General features: G+C 42.5%; 1 protein-coding gene, 1 long non-coding RNA gene and 1 pseudogene across 2 annotated transcripts; all 3 read left to right on the plus strand.

The window, feature by feature from the left end:
* Positions 1-2,852: 2,852 nt before the first annotated feature.
* LOC120969216 (uncharacterized) lies at positions 2,853-3,843 on the plus strand. The gene is made up of 3 exons (XM_040396332.2): positions 2,853-3,000; positions 3,078-3,233; positions 3,712-3,843. The coding sequence occupies exons 1-3, from the start codon at positions 2,899-2,901 to the stop codon at positions 3,841-3,843; spliced, it is 390 nt and encodes a 129-aa protein (XP_040252266.1). The 5' UTR covers positions 2,853-2,898.
* A 1,186-nt stretch (positions 3,844-5,029) lies between these two features.
* LOC109767588 (uncharacterized) lies at positions 5,030-5,671 on the plus strand. Its single transcript, XR_012189953.1, has 3 exons — positions 5,030-5,248; positions 5,331-5,405; positions 5,586-5,671. It is a non-coding gene; the product is annotated as an uncharacterized lncRNA (long non-coding RNA).
* Positions 5,672-14,267: 8,596 nt separating this feature from the next.
* LOC109767581 (26 kDa endochitinase 1-like) lies at positions 14,268-19,643 on the plus strand (annotated as a pseudogene).
* The last annotated feature ends 926 nt before the right edge of the window (positions 19,644-20,569 follow it).

Below are 20,569 nucleotides of genomic sequence, written 5' to 3' on the forward strand. Positions count from 1 at the left end.
GATGAACACTAAATGCTTCTTAAAGAGTTCAATCATGGTAAACGAGATACATCTAGGTTTAACTAGGTATGGTGCCTATGCTACTTCAGGATTAGGGGTAGATAAGAATCATATATAGTATGAACTTATTTGCCAAACTCAATGTTCTCTACAAGATTTCCACTAAAGCTGTCCGAACAAGGGTAAGATGGTAGGATCAACAATTTCTTACAATGGTGTATACTCTGTTAGACTAGGCGTCATAGTCTATGAATCGCCCCTCCCCCTAGCATCGACGCAGTTTTGTACGACTTAGATCTTTGTCGGCGTCCTCTAGTTTTGTGTTGGTGTTGATTATGTGAAACTTCATTTTATAGAGACCATGTGTGGACTTGTTATGCTTGTATCCCATTGACGAAATATTAAAAGTCAATAAAAAGCATCCTTTATAAAAAAATCTCCTATTTAATCAACTTTCTGGAGATTTCACTTTAGCAGTCATCTTAAGTATCACCCTTTTTTCATGAACCCGTACCCATGTTCGTTTTGGAAAATCTTTGACATAGACAACTTTTGGCTTCATTGTTATTTACTTTGCTTAGTTTCTTTTCTTTATCATAGTTTAATTTTTTTACATTGCTTATATATCAAAAACAACAAAAAATATTCATTTCTGCATTAAAGAGAAGTTTTATGGCAGGTTGCAGAAAAGCCGTAGAGCTAGATGGTTGGTTTTTCAGAGTTTCAACAAATGTAGGTCGGTGATTTTCACGTGGAGAGATGCAAAAAACCAAATGTAACCAATTTCCCCAAATGTACCGAATTGCAGGGGTGATACATCTCCAACGTATCTATAATTTTCGATTGTTCCATGCTATTATATTATTCATCTTGGATGTTTTATATGCTGTTTTATATGATTTTTGGGACTAATCTATTAACCTAGAGCCCAATGCCAGTTTTTGTTTTTTCCTTGTTTTTGAGTTTTACAGAAAATGAATACCAAACGGAGTCCAATTGACGTGCCAATTTTTGGTGATTTTTTATGGACCAAAAGAAGCCCCCGGAGTAAAAGAGTTGGGCCAGAAGAGTCCCGAGCCATCCACAAGGGTGGAGGGCACGCCCTACCCCCCTGGGCGCGCCCCCTATCTTGTGGATGACTCAGAGACCCCCCTGACGTGAGACGGACGCCAAAACTTCCTATAAATACAGAAACACCCAGAAAGAAACCTAGATCGGGAGTTCCGCCGCCGCAAGCCTCTGTAGCCACTAAAAACCAATCGGGACCCTGTTCCGGCACCCTGCCGGAGGGGGGAATCATCACCGGTGGCCATCTTTCATCATCCCGGCGCTCTCCATGACGAGGAGGGAGTAGTTCACCCTCGGGGCTGAGGGTATGTACCAGTAGCTATGTGTTTGATATCTCTCTCTCTCTCTCTCGTGTTCTTCATTTGGCACGATCTTGATGTACCGCGAGCTTTGCTACTATAGTTGGATCTTATGATGTTTCTCCCCTCTACCTTCTTGTAGTGGATTGAGTTTTCCCTTTGAAGTTATCTTATCGGATTTAGTCTTTACGGATTTGAGAACACTTGATGTATGTCTTGCGTGGGATACCCGTGGTGACAATGGGGTATTATATTGATTCACTTGATGTATGTTTTGGTGATCAACTTGCGGGTTCCGTGACCTTGGGAATCTATGCATAGGGGTTGGCACACGTTTTCATCTTGACTCTCCGATAGAAACTTTGGGGCACTCTATGAAGTTCTTTGTGTTGGTTGAATAGATGAATCTGTGATTGTGTGATGCATATCGTATAATCATACCCGCGGATACTTGAGGTGACATTGGACTATCTAGGTGACATTAGGGTTTTGGTTGATGTGTGTCTTAAGGTGTTATTTTACTACGAACTCTAGGGCTGTTTGTGACACTTATAGGAATATCCCAATGGATTGATCGGAAAGAATAACTTTGAGGTGGTTTCATACCCTACAATAATCTCTTCGTTTGTTCTCCGCTATTAGTGACTTTGGAGTGACTCTTTGTTGCATGTTGAGGGATTGTTATATGATCTAATTATGTTATCATTGTTGAGAGAACTTGCACTAGTGAAAGTATGAACCCTAGGCCTTGTTTCAAAGCATTGCAATACCGTTTCTGCTCACTTTTATCGCTTGCTACCTTGCTGTTTTTATATTTTCAGATTAAAAATACCCATATCTACCATCCATATTGCACTTCTATCACCATCTCTTCGCCGAACTAGTGCAACCACTACTAGAAAAAGGGCTATAGATGGGATTGACACTAATGGCGCACCAAACAAGCGGTGCGCCATTAGTATATACTAATGGCGCACCACCTTCTGATACGCCATTAGAGTTGAAACTACTAATGGCGCACCAGGCGCAGGGTGCGCCATTAGTATCAAATTTTTTTTAACTAGTGCGCCTGTCCAAACATACTAATGGCGCATCCAGACACAGTGCGCCATTACTAGTTGTAACTAGTAATGGCGCACCTGGCCCAGGGTGCGCCATTAGTATCAAATTTTTTTTTAACTAGTGCGCCTGTCCAAACATACTAATGGCGCATCCAGACACAGTGCGCCATTACTAGTTGTAACTAGTAATGGCGCACCTGTCCCAGGGTGCGCCATTAGTATCAAATTTTTTTTAACTAGTGCGCCTGTCCAAACATACTAATGGCGCATCCAGACACAGTGCGCCATTACTAGTTGTAACTAGTAATGGCGCACCTGGCCCAGGGTGCGCCATTAGTATCAATTTTTTTTAACTAGTGCGCCTGTCCAAACATACTAATGGCACACCACCTGAAGGTGCGCCATTAGTAACTAGTGCGCCTTTCCTCTATCCTCTTCTCCCCTAAATAACCCCGCCGTACCGCTCTGCCATGGCCGCCGCCACACTCCGCTCCGCCCTCCTCTCCTCCTGCGCCCTCCGCCGGCTCGCCTCCGCCTCCGCGCCGCGCGCCCCCCGCCTCGCCCAGCCCAAGGTCTCTGGGCGAACTGATATACTAGATCGTCGCGCTTCTCGCACTCGCGCTCACGGTTTCTGATCGGGGTTCTGCAGGTGCAGGGGTTCGCCCGGGCTCGCCGGTCCTACCCGGCGGCGTTCGCCACCTCCGCCATGTCGACGTCGTTGGGGGCCAAGGAGGCGCCGGCCAACAACCCGGGCCTGCAGGCCGAGGTCGACCCCGCCACCAAGGGCTACTTCATGCAGCAGACAGTAAGCCGATCCTTCTCATTTCCTGCTTCGTTTTAGCTGCCGATTGAGCGGGCATGCGTGGTATTGGATTCGAGTTTGCGCCTCCGTGGGTTTGATCTGTGGAGTGGAAGGGAGTTTTGTGGCTGGATTTGGCCGAAGCAATCTGTCGAACAGTTGGTGGTCCGTACGTGCTTGCTGTGGCAGGTTATAGAATTGGGAGAAAACAACACTTACCGAGGACTAAGTGATGGGTGTTGTTAGTTCCATGTGATAATTTCGAGCAGGGTTGTTGGTTTTGCAGCTGCAGTGTCAACTTAGCATCCCACTCTGTTTGGCCCAGTATTGCCGCTGTGCATATGTTTTATTACTGCACCACGTATGGTATGGAGTTGTTTCTGTGGAATGCTGGAAACTGTGTGTATGTGTAGGATATGCAATTCATCATAGGCTTTCATGGGGTTACATTTTCGACAGGGCTGCTTTCAATGCTTTGCAATAGGCTCAGGAAATTCTTAGTGTTAATGCACCAGGCCATGAAACTTCATTTGTTCTGCAATTGGTCGAACAGTCGGTGGACCAGCTTGTTACTAGCAGTATTTCAGGTTGTCCCAGTCGGTTGCTGTTGCCATAATGAATTATTTTCTCTCTTCTTTTTTTTTGTCCCAGCTTGTACACTAAATCCACTTTACTAAAGATTTTTTTGGCCAATTCTTTAGGCTTCCTTGGTAGTGTAGATTCAAGAAAATTTTATAAAATTTATTCATTCTTTCTTCACTTTTTTTTATTTGTATGTTCTCTACTGTTGAGTTAATTTAGTTGCAACCATAACAAGTATGCTCTGTATTCAGTTCAGCTAACAATTTTTGTAGTTATTGTTAAAATAAACTGCTTTTTTAAGTAAGGGAAAATGTTCCCATTGTTTTATTTCATTAACCATATATATATATATAGAAAATTTATTCTAATTTGTTGTCCTTAATTGCCGAAGGAGCCTTTTTTGGGTACATGCTACGCAATTTTCATATGTATAACTGTAATGAACATACAATACTGGAAAATTTTATCTGTGAGTTGCATGACGATAATGTTAGATCCCTTACCATTTTTAACTTTGTATGCATGAACAGATGAACACTCAATACAGTAATTTTCATATTTGGGAGGTGTAATTTTTAAAACTAGTGACAATGGGAAATCCTTATCGGTGCTCTTTTATGTCTTATCTAGTTAACATAACATAGTGTTAGTTGGAGAACCCATGATAGAAGAGGTGTAATAACGGTGGTGTAGAGTGTGTGTGTGTTCAGCATCGATGTGGCCTTGTGTTGAGCTGTAGGCTATATAAGCCAGTCTGTACCTAGAGAATGGTTAAGCTGAACAAATTGAGAGAAATCTACCAATTAGCCTCCTACTCTCAGTTATTCCTCTTCTTCTCCAAGCCTTCGTGTTTACTATCTTCATCGCGTCTTGGCAGATCGCCAATGGCAACGGGGTGCTAAATGAAGTAAATCCTTATATTAATACAACACTTTTGGTCTGTTAGCTATAGTCAGTTAAAGAACTCCCCAGATTTTTGGTTCATAGTTTCTCACCCTTTATCAAAATCTGAGACGGTTGACAAATAATGATTGTCATGTCATCTAATTCCGTATTGAAATAGCATTCTCTGTTTCAACTAAATGTTGCGAAACGGGTCTGGGTTGTTGGTACAATCACACTTTTTTCATTAGCTGGCTGAACAATTTGTGACCACAAATTTATCTTTTAGCTTGAGTTTGCCCTGGAATGTTAAGGGACTCACAAATCTTAGAGTGCCAGTAGTATCAATTGTCATGCACAACAAAACCTTTTTTTTTCATAACTCCCCTCAGTAATATTTAATGGTTGGTTATGTGCTTCTTCTAATCTACTTCCACAGTATCAGCAATCTTCGCAATCGTGCAGACAAAAGCAAGCGGTTGCCTCCAATTTACAAGGTTTCAAAAACTGTATATGCATCCCCTAGCCGTGTAAATTTCCGCCTTGATCAAAGAAAGGTAATTTTTTTCTGGCATCATCTTTTCAGAGAGACTGCCTTTCAATATAAATAATCTGTCGTAACTCACATCCCTTTAATAGGCTGTAGAGACAGTACCTGCATATCCGAACATTTATTTCTCAGTTGATGACTTCGATGATCCTTTTGATGCTGTGGTGAGTTCTGATTTACTTCTCCCAAAAATTACATAACATTGTGTTCTGGCAATACTTTACAAATATTGTAGATGCCTGCGGTTTTATCACTGATGTTCCGTGGTTTTCCTTCAGATGGCTTTGACCATATACTTTCTAAGTTAACCATAAAGAGTAAAGTGATCTTGTAAATTTGAGCAGGTTTTGTCAGACCCAGAACACTGCTATTGTGTGATTCTCAATGCGCATGATGGGGCAGCATTTCCTGAAGAAAGCGAATCAAGCAATGTCGGTTCAAATATACAATCTGGGATCAACTCTGGGAGCAGTGGAGAGAACCCACCAAAGGTTCACTCTCTTCCTAAATGAAGGTTTCATCGTGATGACCGCAGCTCTCTTCTATGTGATGGTAGTTTAGATGATCGATATCGACTTGTAATGTGAAGACAAACTCGCGGTCTCGAGACTTGTAATATAATGTTCTATCTTTGTTCGGTCTTTTCAATTCGGAGACTAATATGATGAATTGTATTCGGAGACTAAAATGATGAATTGTATTCAGAGACTAATCTTCTATTGTATTCGATGAATCTGTTGTTGATGTGTGCTGTCTATATTTTGTCCAATTATACATTTTGTAACCGGTGCAAAAAACAGAAAATAAAAAAATAAAAAAAACCTAATATTCATACTAATGGCGCATCACATCATAGTGCGCCATTAGTATGCCGAAGTTACTAATGGCGCATCCAGTTGTGGTGCGCCATTAGTATGCCAAAGCACCTGGGTATAGATGGCCCCCTGGGAGGCATACTAATGGCGCACTGTTGTATATACTAATGGCGCATCTGGGGTGCGCCATTAGTAAAATATACTAATGGCGTGCTACTAATGGCGCACCACTAATGCGCCATTAATAGCCAAATTAGGTGCGCCATTAGTAGGCCTTTTCCTAGTAGTGAATTATACAATTTACCACTGTATTGGGTGTGTTGGGGACACAAGAGACTCTTTGTTATTTGGTTGCAGAGTTGTTTGAGAGAGACCATCTTCATCCTACGCCTCCCACAGATTGATAAACCTTAGGTCATCCACTTGAGGGAAATTTGCTACTGTCCTACAAACCTCTGCACTTGGAGGCCCAACAACGTCTACAAGAAGAAGGTTGTGTAGTAGACATCAAGCTCTTTTCTGGCGCCGTTGCCGGGGAGGTTAGTGCTTGAAGGTATATCTTTACATCTTGCAATCAAATCTTGTTGTTTCTTGTTTTATCACTAGTTTAGTCTATAAAAGAAAACTACAAAAAAATGGAATTGAGGTTGCCTCATATGCTTCATCTTTTTAATGTCTTCCGTGAAAATAAGGATTCCAATAATTGTGCCAAAGTGTTAGAAGAAGAATGCAATAAAATGTTTGGCATACAATCTTTGAATGATGAGCATGATTGCAATGTTGTTAGTATGAACTCTTTGTATATCCATAGTACTAATGATGATTGCACTAGTAATGATAAAAATGTCTCTTATAAGCATGTCAATTTTTGTGGAGTGCATAGAGCTTGCAAGCACACATCAAATAGGGAAGATAGATTTTGCAAGAGGCATAAGTATTTAGAAACTAAATGGTTGCAATAGAGGCTAGATGCTTGTGATGAAAATTTAAAATTTCTTTGCCATCCTTGTGAACTTTGCAATGAACGTGATCATTTAAATCTCCAATGCAAATTGTTTCATGATCGAATCATGTCCAAAAATTGTGATGACTTGATTTCCCTTGCGCATCATAATGAACTTAGTTTGCTTGTGAGTTATGAACAAATGAAACGTATAACTAATGATCTTCCAGAATTTGTCCTGGATAAAGTTCTTGATTTTGATCTAGAGGAAATTTATATGTATTGTGCAGTGAATTGCATTGAAAATCCTTATATTGCCAATTATATAAAGACAAGAAAACAAATAGAAGATGAAGAGAATACTAATGAAAGGGAAGAGATTTCCCAATATCCTCCTATTCTTTCTTATGATGTCAGGTAACGAGGAGGAGCTTTTTATTCAACCAATCTCATTAATAAGTAGCTCCAAAAAGAGGATTAAACCCACACATGATGCGAAGAAGAAAAAGAAAAGACGTAGAAGCAAAGGTAAAACGGTATCCCTCCCAAATGATGTTGCTCCTATTACTCATTGTGATGATGATAATTGCTATACTATTGGTGCTATCCATACTATTAATGATGAGAGTGATTATGCTTATGATATGAAAAGGCCCAAGCTTGGGGATGCTATGTTTGATGAGAATGGCATGTTTGAGAATTTATTTGCTACAATTAATGTTTGTCCCAAGCTTGGGGATGCTATGTTTAATGAAGATGATATTTTTAGTCTCCCAAGTTTTGATGAGCAAATTTATTATGATGATAGCATGCCCCCTATTTATGATGATTATATTGATGAAAGTGGGTTTGGAAGAGTGTCAACTTTAGGAAGTAATGATCCCACTATTTTGGAGGATGTTGAATATTATTGTGATAATTATAAATGTGGATTTGGAGAGGTCATGACTTTATTTAGTAATGATTCCACTATCTTGGAAGAGGTTTCAATTGATTATGATGAGAACAAAGTTGCTACTTATGATGATTATTGTGATGATACTTATGTTATAAAGAGTAGTGATGATTATATTTACAAAACTTGTCATGATTATTGATTACCCTTTTTCTGAACATTATTCTTTTAATGTGGAAACAATTTATAGTATTCGAGTTTTTTATGATATTCCCACTATTCCGAATGAGAAGAAATTTGCTTATGTGGAGAGTAATAAAATTTCTATACTTGTAGATCATGAAAACAATGCTTTATGTGATAGTTATATTGTTGAATTCATTCATGATGCTACTGAAATTTATTATGAGGGAGGAATATATGCTTGTAGGAATTGCAATAATATCAAGTTTCCTCTCTATGTGTTGAAAATCTTGAAGATTTGCTTGTTTTACCTTCCTATGCTAGTTGTTTCTTGTTCCCATAAGTTGTTTGCTCACAAAATACCTATGCATAGGAAGTGGGTTAGACTTAAATGTGCTACTCATATTCTTCATGATGCTCTCTTTGTGTTTCAATTCTTGTCTTTTATGTGAACATCATTGAAACCATCATGCCTAGCTAAAAAGGCATTAAAGAAAAGCGCTTGTTGAGAGACAACCCAATATTTACCCTTACTGTTTTTGTGTGTTCACATGATTAAGCTACTGTAGTAATCATGTTTTATAGCTTTTGTTTCAATAAAGTGCGAAGTAAGACCTTTAGGATAGCTTACGGTGATAGTTGTGTTGATCCTGCTGAAATTCCGAAACTTCTGCGCTCAGTAAATTAGTTTTGATAATTCATAGAAACGTGCTTTTGATCTGATTCTTTTTGCTATGAATTTTCAAACAAATTGCTCAGGGCTTCCTAATTTGGATGTATTTTTGGAGTTACAGAAGTATTCGAGAGTTACAAATTACTACAGATTGTTCTGTTTTTGACAGATTCTGTTGTCTATGTGTTGTTTGCTTATTTTGATGAATCTATGAGTAGTATCGGAGGGTATGAACCATAGAGAAGTTGGAATACATTAGATATTACACCAATATGAATTTATAATGAGTTCACAACAGTACCTAAGTGGTGATTTATTTTCTTATACTCATGGAGCTTACTAGTTTTCTGTTAAGTTTTGTGTTGTGAAGTTTTCAAGTTTTGGGTAAAGATTCGATGGACTATGGAATAAGGAGTGGCAAGAGCCTAAGCTTGGGGATGCCCAAGGCACCCCAAGGTAATATTCAAGGACAACCAAGAGCCTAAGCTTGGGGATGCCCCGGATGGCATCCCCTCTTTCGTCTTCGTCTATCGGTAACTTTACTTGGAGCTATATTTTTGTTCACCACATGGTATGTGTTTTGCTTGGAGCGTCAATTTATTTTATTTTGTTTTGATTGCTGTTTGAATAATATCCCAAGATCTTAAATTCTTAAATGTCAGAGCGTCTTCACATAGTTGCACAATTATTCGACTACTCATTGATCTTCACTTATATCTTTTGGAGTAGTTTGTCATTTGCTCTAGTGCTTCACTTATATCTTTTTAGAGCACGGCGGTGGTTTTATTTTGAAGAAATAGGTGAACTCTCATGCTTCATTTATATTATTTTGAGAGTCTTAAACACCATGGTAATTTGCTTGGGTTATAGAACTAGTCCTAATATGATGGGTATCCAAGAGGGATATAATAAAAACTTTCATATAAAGTGCATTGAATACTATGAGAAGTTTGATTCCTTATGATTGTTTTGAGATATGAAGATGGTGATATTAGAGTCATGCTAGTTGAATAGTTGTGAATTTGAGAGATACTTGTGTTAAAGTTTGTGATTCCTGTAGCATGCACGTATGATGAACCATTATGTGATGAAGTCGGAGCATGATTTATTTTTTGATTGTCTTCCTTATGAGTGGCGGTCGGGGACGAGTGATGGTCTTCTCCTACCAATCTATCCCCCTAGGAGCATGCGCGTAGTACTTCTTTTTGATAACTAATAGATTTTTGCAATAAGTATGTGAGTTCTTTATGACTAATGTTGAGTCCATGGATTATACACACTCTCACCCTTCCACCATTGCTAGCCTCTCTTGTGCCGCGCAACTTTCGCCGGTACCATACACCCCCCATATACCTTCCTCAAAACAGCCACCATACCTACCTATTATGGGATTTCCATAGCCATTCCAAGATATATTGCCATGCAACTTTCCACCGTTCCGTTTATTATGACACGCTTCATCATTGTCATATTGCTTTGCATGATCATGTAGTTGACATCGTATTTTTGGCAAAGCCACCTTCATAATTCTTTCATACATGTCACTCTTGATTCATTGCACATCCCGGTACACCGCCGGAGGCATTCATATAGAGTCATATTTTGTTCTAAGTATCGAGTTGTAAGTAAATAAAAGTGTGATGGTCATCATTATTCGATCATTGTCCCATGTGAGGAAAAGATGATGGAGACTATGATTCCCCCACAAGTCAGGATGAGACTCTGGATGAAAAATTAAAAAAAAGAGAAAAAAGAGGCCATAAAAAAGAGAAGGCCCCAAAAAAAATGAGAGAAAAAGAGAGAAGGGGCAATGCTACTATCCTTTTACCACACTTGTGCTTCAAAGTAGCACCATGATCTTCATGATAGAGAGTCTCCTATGTTGTCACTTTCATATACTAGTGGGAATCTTTCATTATAGAACTTGGCTTGTATATTCCAATGATGGGCTTCCTCAAAATGCCGTAGGTCTTCGTGAGCAAGCGAGTTGGATGCATACCCACTTAGTTTATTTTTGAGCTTTCATACACTTATAGCTCTAGTGCATCCGTTGCATGGCAATCCCTACTCACTCACATTGATATCTATTGATGGGCATCTCCATAGCCCGTTGATACGCCTAGTTGATGTGAGACTATCTTCTCCTTTTTGTCTTCTCCACAACCACCATTCTATTCCACCTATAGTGCTATATCCATGGCTCATGCTCATGTATCGCGTGAAAGTTGAAAAAGTTTGAGAACATCAAAAGTATGAAACAATTGCTTGGCTTGTCATTGGGGTTGTGCATGATTTAAATATTTTGTGTGATGAAGATAGAGCATAACCAGACTATATGATTTTGTAGGGATAGCTTTCTTTGGCCATGTTATTTTAAGAAGACATGATTGATTTGTTAGTATGCTTGAAGTATTATTGTTTTCATGTCAACATTAAAATTTTGTTTTGAATCAAATATACATTGTTTTATCACTTTATGGACTACATATTAACAAAGCACGAGAGTGTTTGTCGCTGTTTTCTAGTGTTTTAGGTTTTAGAAAAAAAAGAATTTTCAAGAAAACCAAAAAATCTGGAACGATACACGCGTGATTTTACCAAAGAAGAGTGTTGGGCTGGAGGTTGACGCAAACAATTTCAATCTCCTTTTGTCAATTGTCCCTAACAAAAAATTATTTAGAAAATATTATTATTATGTAAACTCTCTATAATGATCATTGCGGGAAAGGTTCAAATATTTGTGCCGAACATATGTTAAAATATTACAATTTCAGGCCCTTTTTGGCCATTTTTTTTTCCAAAAGTTGGAAGTATCAGAAAAATATGGATACTGATAATGTTATGAATTTTTGCGCTATTTTTCCTAAAAATAAAAGAATCTCGAAAAAGTTGAAATTATTTTGTAAACTCAATACTAATATGCCAATCATTTTGGCTAAGTTTCAAAAGTTTTGGCCAAATACATTTTAAAATATCCCAAAATTTCATTTTTGGGGTCCTATTTTAGTCCATGTGTTGACGTCGATGCTGATTGGACGGTCAACGGGGTCAAAACTCGGCCTGCTATAGCCTAAATAGGGAGGAGGAGCTGGTTTTCAGAGTTCGGGGTTGATTCTTAGCCGGTTTTAGAGTTGAGTATTGATTCTTAGACAAACCAAAGAGTTTGGAGTTTTAAGCTGACTTCCCTATATAAAATAGATAAAATTTAAAATATGAATCAGGTTCGAAAATTCCCTCTACAAAATTAACGTCGGTTATTTCCCGGCTAAGATCAAGTCTTTGGAACCTTGTCTAAAATTTGAACAAACTAAAAATAGATCCGACATAATAATAGTTATAATGTAGATTAAAATTATTTGTTTTTCTTCCATAAACTGTATTAGTAAGGTCTTCTCAACATGACTACATACATGAACAATACTCCACATATTTTGTAAGTATGTGTGACTGACACATCTCAGTGACCCTACTGAGTGTAGCATAACCAAGGCGCATGCTAGTACCCAACGGGGAGGCCCAACAAGATATCAGATTTGTGGCAAAAAAAGAAAAACCAGACTATTTTTTTCTTTTTTTTCTTTTTTGCTGAAAGAACGTAGACTAAAGTTCATAAAAAAAACCAACCTGACTAGCTCGACTAGGTCACCCCCAAAAAAATTACTAGTTTGACTAAAGTAAGACTATTGATTGGATTGGGGTGTTCACTTTCGAAAAAATAACTGTACAAAAAGTTTAATTGGGCACGTGTTTATAGGATTCGATTGAAATTCAGGCATACAATTATGTGAAAAATATGGATTACAAATGTGTGAGTAACACTTCGCTAGCTACCGCTACAAACAAATTGTCTCTTTGGCTATAGATAGTATATTCCATGGACGTCCGTGCGTCATCTATCTAATTTTCTGTCAACGTAAATTCCACATGGATGCATACAAAATTACAAATACACGCTCTCGAGCACGTCACCCCTCGGCCAGATCGGAGCCGCCAGGTTTGATCGGCCATGAAGGGACAAATCTGCTGCATAGTTCCTTTTTTTTTGAAACAAAGGCAAAAACTTTGCCTCACCATTAATTAAGAAGAAAACGGACAAAAGTTTGCAGCTCATTGTGATTTTTTTTAAGAAATATTACATCATGGTCATTACTCTCCCCGCATCAAAAGACCCACATTTTTTTTGCCGTGGCGGTGACCCAATGTTTAGCCTCGTTCTTTATGTTGATAAATATGATGTTGGGTGGCTTGAACTTATTGCGGAAAATCCTCGCGTTTCTCTCATTCCATATAGTCCATTTAACAAGCATTGTGAGGGAGGCCATAACTTTCCTATGCACCGTCGTTGCGCTAGACATGCTTGTCCACCAATCCTTGATCGATCGTTGCCCCGGCCAAGTAGTAATATCCATGGTATCCAATCGTAGCCATACTTTCAGCATTTCCCAGAGCCTCAACGTGTATCGGCACTTGTAGAAGATGTGGGCCACAGATTCTTACTCCCTCTTGCATAGTGGGCAAAGTCCACAATTTGTCCCAACCTCGCTTAGCCAATCGGTCGGCGGTCCAAGCACGACTTTGAATTGCTAGCCAAGCAAAAAACTTGATTTTTGGGGGTGCCCAAACCTTCCAAATGGTTTTATTATCTCTGTGCGCGCAATGTCCAAGAATTGCACCCTATACGCTGAGGTTGTGGTGTATTCACCATTCGTTGTGTGCTTCCATGCAATGGAATGCACCCTATCCTCCTGGAGATGAACATTCCGGAGCAAGGGCCGAAGATGGATAATTGACGGATATGCTCGAGTGTAAAGGAGGTCGAAACTCTGACTTTGCCAATCCATGCACCCTCGAGTAAGGCTTCGCGCATCTTCCAATTTTTCCTCGTAGAGCACTCAAAGATGAGTGGAGCCACATCTTTTGGTTTCCTACCAAATAACCAAGGGGAGTCCCAAAAAGGCGCAATAGCCCCATTGCCAATAGTGATAGTGGTCGAAGCATAGAAGAGGTCCATGTCGTCCTCGTCACAGGGAATGCAAATTCCCACCCACATTCGATGGGAGTCATTCCACTCATACCAAGGCCATCCTAATCTTAGAGCACGGGAAAATTTCCCAAGATGAAGCACACCAAGGCCCTCTAGATCCTTGGAGCGGCTCACCGTCTCCCAATTGACCTTGCACTTGGCTCCGGTCGTCTTGTCCGTCCCGGACCAGAGGAATGCCCTCTCGATCTTGTTGATGCTAGCAAGCGTGCCGAGCGGGATGATGAGGGAAGTGGCGTGAAAGATCACCTGCGAGGTGGGCACTGATTTGACAAGAACACACCGACCCTTTGTGGTGGTATTCTCACCTTCCCAAGAGAGATAGTTCTTGCAGCGCAAGCATGGCGTGACACATGTATAAAAGCGTGACACTCCTCACGTACACACACACTTGCACCAGCCAGCGGCAAACCGAGCTGTGTGCTTCTCCCATGATAAGAGCGCTCGCGGTGGTGTCCATGCTAGCCACGGCGGCCATGGCCATCGCCTGCGCTCGCGCCGCACAGTGTGGCCCGCAGGCCGACGGGGCGACCTGCCCCAACTGCCTCTGCTGCAGCCGCTACGGTTGGTGCGGTTCCACATCGGAGTATTGCAGGGACGGCTGCCAGAGCCAGTGTTCTGGCTGCGGCGGCCGCACGCCCAACATCTTCGATCGCGGCAGCGTGTCCTCCATTGTCTCTCGCTCCCTGTTCGACCAGATGCTGCTGCACCGCAACAACAGGGCGTGCCAGGCCAAGGGTTTCTATACCTACGATGCTGTCCTGGCGACCGCCGCTGCCTTTCGGGGTTTCGATACGACGGGCGACACCGCCACCCGGAAACGCAAGGTGGCTGCCTTCCTCGCGCAGACCTCACATGAAACAACCGTCGGGTGGGACACAGCTCCAAACGGGCCCTATGCATGGGACTACTGCTTCAAGTGAGAGCGTGTCACCTCCGACTACTGCATCCCAAGCACATAGTGGTCGTGCGCCCCTGGGAGGCGCTACTACGGTCGAGGGCCCATCCAGCTCTCTCACAACTATAATTACGGGCCGGCGGGCCGGGCCATTGGGGTTGACCTACTAGGCAACCCAGACTTGGTGGCCACGGACGCAAGCGTGCCATTCAAGACTGCGATGCTGTTCTGGATGACAGTGCAGCCTGTAGAATTGTATTGAATAATTGTCGATGCAATATTGTGCCAGTACAAAAGGTATATATAAGAGCCAAGCCTTACCTGACCTAGCCCTATTACAAACCGAGTAGGAGTCCTAATCCTATTAGAAGTTGTATTCTAACATCCCCGCAGTGTCAACGGTAGGCTCGATGACGTTGAGACTGAAACGAATGTCTTGAAAAACGGAGTAGTCGCCAGGCCTTTAGTAAAGATATCAGTGAACTGAGCAGAAGTAGGCACGTGGAGAACGCGAACTTGACCGAGAGCCACCTTCTCTCGAACAAAATGAATGTCGATCTCAATATGCTTGGTGCGACGGTGTTGAACCGGATTCCCTGACATGTAGACAGCTCAAATATTATCACAGTAAACAATGGTAGCTTGCTCAACAGGACGGTGCAGCTCCGACAGCAACTGACGCAACCAAACCGTATCAGCAACCGCATGAGCCACAACGCGGTACTCAGTTTCAGCAGACGAGCGGGAGACCGTAACCTGCCTTTTTGAAGACCAAGAAACCAAATTGTTACCAAGAAAAACACAAAATCCGGATGTGGACCTACGAGTATCTGGACAACCAGCCCAGTCTGCATCAGAGTAAGCTATCAACGAGGTGGGAGAGGATTTGTTGATATGAAGACCTAAGTCTAGTGTGTCTTTGAGATATCGAAGAATACGTTTGACATGATTGTAGTGTGAAATACGAGGATCATGCATGTATAAACAAGCTTGTTGAACAGCAAAAGAAATTTCAGGACGAGTGAGAGTGAGATATTGAAGTGCACCGGTAAGACTACGACAAAGAGAAGGATCAGAGAAAGGATCACCGTCGGCAGAGAGTTTGGAACCTGTATCAACAGGGGTACGAGAAGTTTGACAATCAAGCATACCAGCACGAGAAAGAAGATCCAGAGTGTACTGCCGTTGAGACAAAAAAAAGATCAGAGGAGTCACGGATAACAACAATACCTAAGAAGTGGTGAAGAAGACCTAAATCTATCATAGAAAATTCGTGGCGAAGAAGAGAGATAATATGATCTAAAAATTATTGTGAAGAAGCTGTGGGGATAATATCATCAACATATAAAAAAAGGTAAGCAGTGTTGGTGTTGTGATGAAAGGTGAAGAGAGAAGTGTCAGAACGGGAATGGGTAAAACCGATGGTTTGAGCATAAGTAGAAAAGCGTTGAAACCAGGCACATGGTGCTTGTTTAAGACCATAAAGAGATTTTTGAAAAAGACACACATGATTAGGATAGGAGGAATGTTCGAAGCCAAGAGGTTGTTGACAATAGACTGTTTCTTGAAGAGAGCCATGAAGAAAAGGATTTTTGACATCTAGTTGATGAATTGGCCAGGAAGAAGAGACGGCGATGCTAAGGACAGTGCGAATAGTGCTGGGCTTGACAACTAGAGAGAAAGTCTCACCATAATCGATGCCGCGTTGCTGAGAGTAACCACGGCATACCCATCGAGCCTTATAACATGCAAGATTCCCATCAGAATTAAATTTATGGCGAAAAATCCATTTGCCCGAAACGATATTTGTATTGGAAGGACGAGGAACTAACTCCCACGTGTTATTCTGTAGAAGGGCATCATATTCATCTTTCATAGCGGCCGCCCAATTAGGATATAGGAGAGCTGATTTGTAAGATTTGGGTAGAGAGGAAGGAGATAAAGATGCATGAAGATTGAGACGATCTTTTGCAGGTAAACGAAACCCGGACTTGGCACGTGTGCGCATGGTATGATCGTTAGTAGGAGGTGGAACGGGAATAGCATGAGCAGGAGGGGTGGGGGAAGATGTGGTGGACGCGTCCGGCGCAGCGGAGGAAGCGGATGCGGGAGATGGCGGTGAAGACTGCGGCAACAGGAGGTCTGCCGCGTCAGAGTGTAATGTGTTTTCCTCTACCGGGACAGAGGTGATGACATAAGTGGTGGCGGCAGGATCTGCTACTGCGGCTGGTTTCGCTGGATAGGTCGGCGGGTGAAAGAAGGGAAGATGATTGCGACGAGAGGGACTAGTGGGCGCCGTGGGTGAGTTGGGATCTAATTGTTGACGCTCGGAAAAGGGAAAACTATTTTCAATGAATGTTACATGACGAGACACATGAACACGACCACTAACAAGATCTAGACAACGATAACCCTTGTGCTCGTCGGAAAAACCTAGATGGACACACGGGATAGAGTGCGGGGAAAGTTTTTAGGAGAAGTGGAGTAGGAGTTTGGGAAACAAAGACAACTGAAGACGCGAACGTCGGAGTAATTTGGATGAGAGAGAAATAAAGAGAAGTAAGGAGTAGTTTGTGGGTTAACTTTAGATGGACGAATATTGAGTAAATATGTGGCCATGTGGAGGGCCTCAGCCCAGAACGTAGGAGGCAGAGAAGAGTGAACAAGCAGAGTGCGAATGATGTCATTAAGAGTACGAAGAGAACGCTCGGCTTTGCCGTTTTGAGGGGAGGTATAAGGACATGAGAAACGCAAGAGAATTCCATATTGTAGAAAGAAATTTCGATTTTTAAAGTTGTCAAATTCACGACCATTATCACATTGGATGAATCTTATAGGGAGGAAAAAGTGGACCGAGACATAGCACTGAAAGTTAATGAATATATTATGAACATCAGATTTGTTGCGTAAAGGAAAAGTCCAAACATAATGAGTAAAATCATCAAGAATCACAAGATAATACTTAAAACCAGATACACTTTCTATTGGTGATGTCCAGAGATCACAATGAAGTAATTCAAAAGGAAAAGTACTAGAGGATTGAGAGGAACTAAAGGGAAGGCGAACATGTTTGCCCAATTGACATGACTGACACATAGAAGAATTATGAGAGTTTCTATTACGAGGTATTGAAAATTCACTAAGAAGTGCGTATAACACATTTTTGTTGGGATGGCCGAGACGTCGGTGCCACAGATCAACAGAGGCCACCATAGATGTTGGAGGAGAAGCGGCCCGAACACCATGGAGAGAATATAAATCACCAGAGCTATTGAATCGAGCGATCTCGACCTTGGTCTGGTAGTCTTTCATAGACAAACCAAAGGGGTCAAACTCAACAGAAACAAGATTATCAGTGGTGATTTGGCGAATATAAATCAGATTTTTAATAAGGGCAGGAGCTACAAGAACATCATGAAGAAGCAAAGGCTTAGTTGGGGATTGGATTTGAGCCTGACCGACATAGTAAATAGGAATAGAAGATCCATCACCGAGAGTAATAAAGGGAAAAGACGAAGGTGTGCAAGAAGAAAGCAAATTACTCGATGCAGACATATGATGAGAAGCACCAGAATCAAAAATCCAATCCGTACCTGAGTTCCCTTGTGCAGCAAAGTTGTTCATGGCTTGTAGAAAAGCAGCTTGGTCCCAGCTCGGAGCCGAAGTAGAGGCCGGTGTAGTCATGGGTGCTTGCGGGTGTGGTGGCGTCGGCAGTAGGGCCGACATCGGCGTAAAGAGAGAGACACCATCATTGTACTGCTGCATGCAGGGGGGCGATGGAGCGCCATGGGATGCATAAGGACTGGTGTTGTAGATCGATGGCGCGGAGGAGGGAGCAGCGTGGTACGCGGCCGTCGGCTGTCGGGGCGCGAGGATGGACGCGCCGGTGTGAGGGCGAGCACCGGGCTGCCAGCCACCGGTATAGGCGGGCGGGGCACCATATGGCGTAGGGGCGGACCAGGGCATAGGCCACGCCTGGACTAGCCCTGTCCATGGATCAGGAGATGGGCGCCATCCGGGCGGCGGTGGTGGTGCAGTTGATGAAGCCGGGGGCGAAGCAGGAGCATCATAGTACGATGAGATCGGAGGAGCCGCCTGGTAGCCGCCGTAGATCGCCGGTGTACTGTATGGCGCCGCAGGTGTGTTGCAGAGAGCCGCGGACGATGTACTGGACGAAGTCACAGGCGCGGCCGCGTAGTGCCCCATAGATGACACAGAGTAGTGCCCAGCTACGACTCCTACGGGCGACGCGTCGTGTTGCATGACGCCGTAGACGTGTGGCCTGTAGCCATGCACGGGCGGTGGGGTAAAGCCAGCCATCTGGAACGGTACAGCAGCATGCAGCCCGTAGCCATGTGCTAACGAGGCAGGAGCGTGCAGCCCGTGGCCATGCTGCGGCATGCATGGCGTTGCCTGCAGCGGGGCAGAGGAGATGGATTCAGCGACGATCGGTCCGGCGGCGGCGGCGCCAGATGCAATCGTTCCAATCGGAACAGAGGCGGAAGTCATCGATCGAAGACCTAAATTGATAACATACTCTAGGATCGTAAGTCTGATACTACGTAGAATTGTATTAAATAATTGTCGATGCAATATTGTGTCAGTACAAGAGGTATATATAAAAGGCAAGCCGCATCTGACCTAGCCCTATTACAAACCAAGTAGGAGTCCTAATCCTATTAGGATTACAAGTTGTATTCTAACACAGCCACCCAAGCCATCGAGCCACACGGTGATAACGGGTCATTGGAATCCTTCAGTGGCCGACCAGGCCGCAGGGCGAGTGCCTGGGTACGGCGTGAGAACCAACATCGTCAACGGCTGGGAGGAGTGTGGGCATGGGCATGATAATCGTGTTGCTGACCGGATTGGATTTTACAAGCGCTACTGCCACATTCTCGGTGTCACCCACGGCCACAACCTTTACTGCTACAATCAGAAGCCTTTTCCTTAGAATGATTTCTTGACATATCTATATCTATACCTACTATTAAAGGAAAATGGTATTCTTGGTTTCGTCCCGCTTCATTTGGTCCTGCTTCAGTTAATTTCTTGTCGCTATTTGGTTTCGTTACTTGTCACCTGTTTTGGCCCAATGGAAGAAACTCTTCTTGCGGCGCACTGTGGCCCAGGTCCGGAGAGCTAGCAAAAAATAAAATTACCGATGGGAGGATTCGATCTCATGACCTGCCAACCGGCCACACACATAGTTTGTCCAACTGACCCAGTTAGAGATATGAGAGAATTTTTTTCTCCCGTTGCAACGCACGGGCCTTTTCGCTAGTTTGTTTATTACAAAAGTTTCGGAAATACAGTCCTAAATTTGTTTATTTGATAAAATTTCTTGATCTTTACTGCGCCGGCATCCTTGCCTTGCCTCACATACGCCAACCAGGGGCATGTCGTGTCTGTGAGCACTCCAGGGTAGCCGTACCGCACACTAGCAACCCTGGCCTTACACCCCCGTTCGATCTACTCGCCAGCGTGGCAAGCTTCTTAGCACCTCCTTTTGAGCCCATTGGTCCTCCCGCGGAATGTTTGGTTTCTCGATCTGTTTTTGGACTTCTTGCACACGTGGCCCAACGGAGGGTTGGAACACGGCCTGGAAGAAGTTGTGCAGTGTGTTTCGTATTCTGCATTGTATCGTTGTTGAAATTCATGTCTACTGTTTGGTTACCTATACCTATGGTTTGAGGGTGAGCATATGCAAACCACAAGTGTTTGTTTGTGTGCAATGGGATGTTCTGCTCTTCAAATATGATGATGTTACCACCTCAATGTAACACATCACCCCTAAAGAGCACACTAACAACTACAAAACAACATGACTTGAAGGCCACAATATGATTTTGAAGATGACACTAATTATGGGGTAACCTA

The sequence above is a fragment of the Aegilops tauschii genome, chromosome 7, assembly GCF_002575655.3.
Source record: "Aegilops tauschii subsp. strangulata cultivar AL8/78 chromosome 7, Aet v6.0, whole genome shotgun sequence".
Taxonomy (NCBI): domain Eukaryota; kingdom Viridiplantae; phylum Streptophyta; class Magnoliopsida; order Poales; family Poaceae; genus Aegilops; species Aegilops tauschii.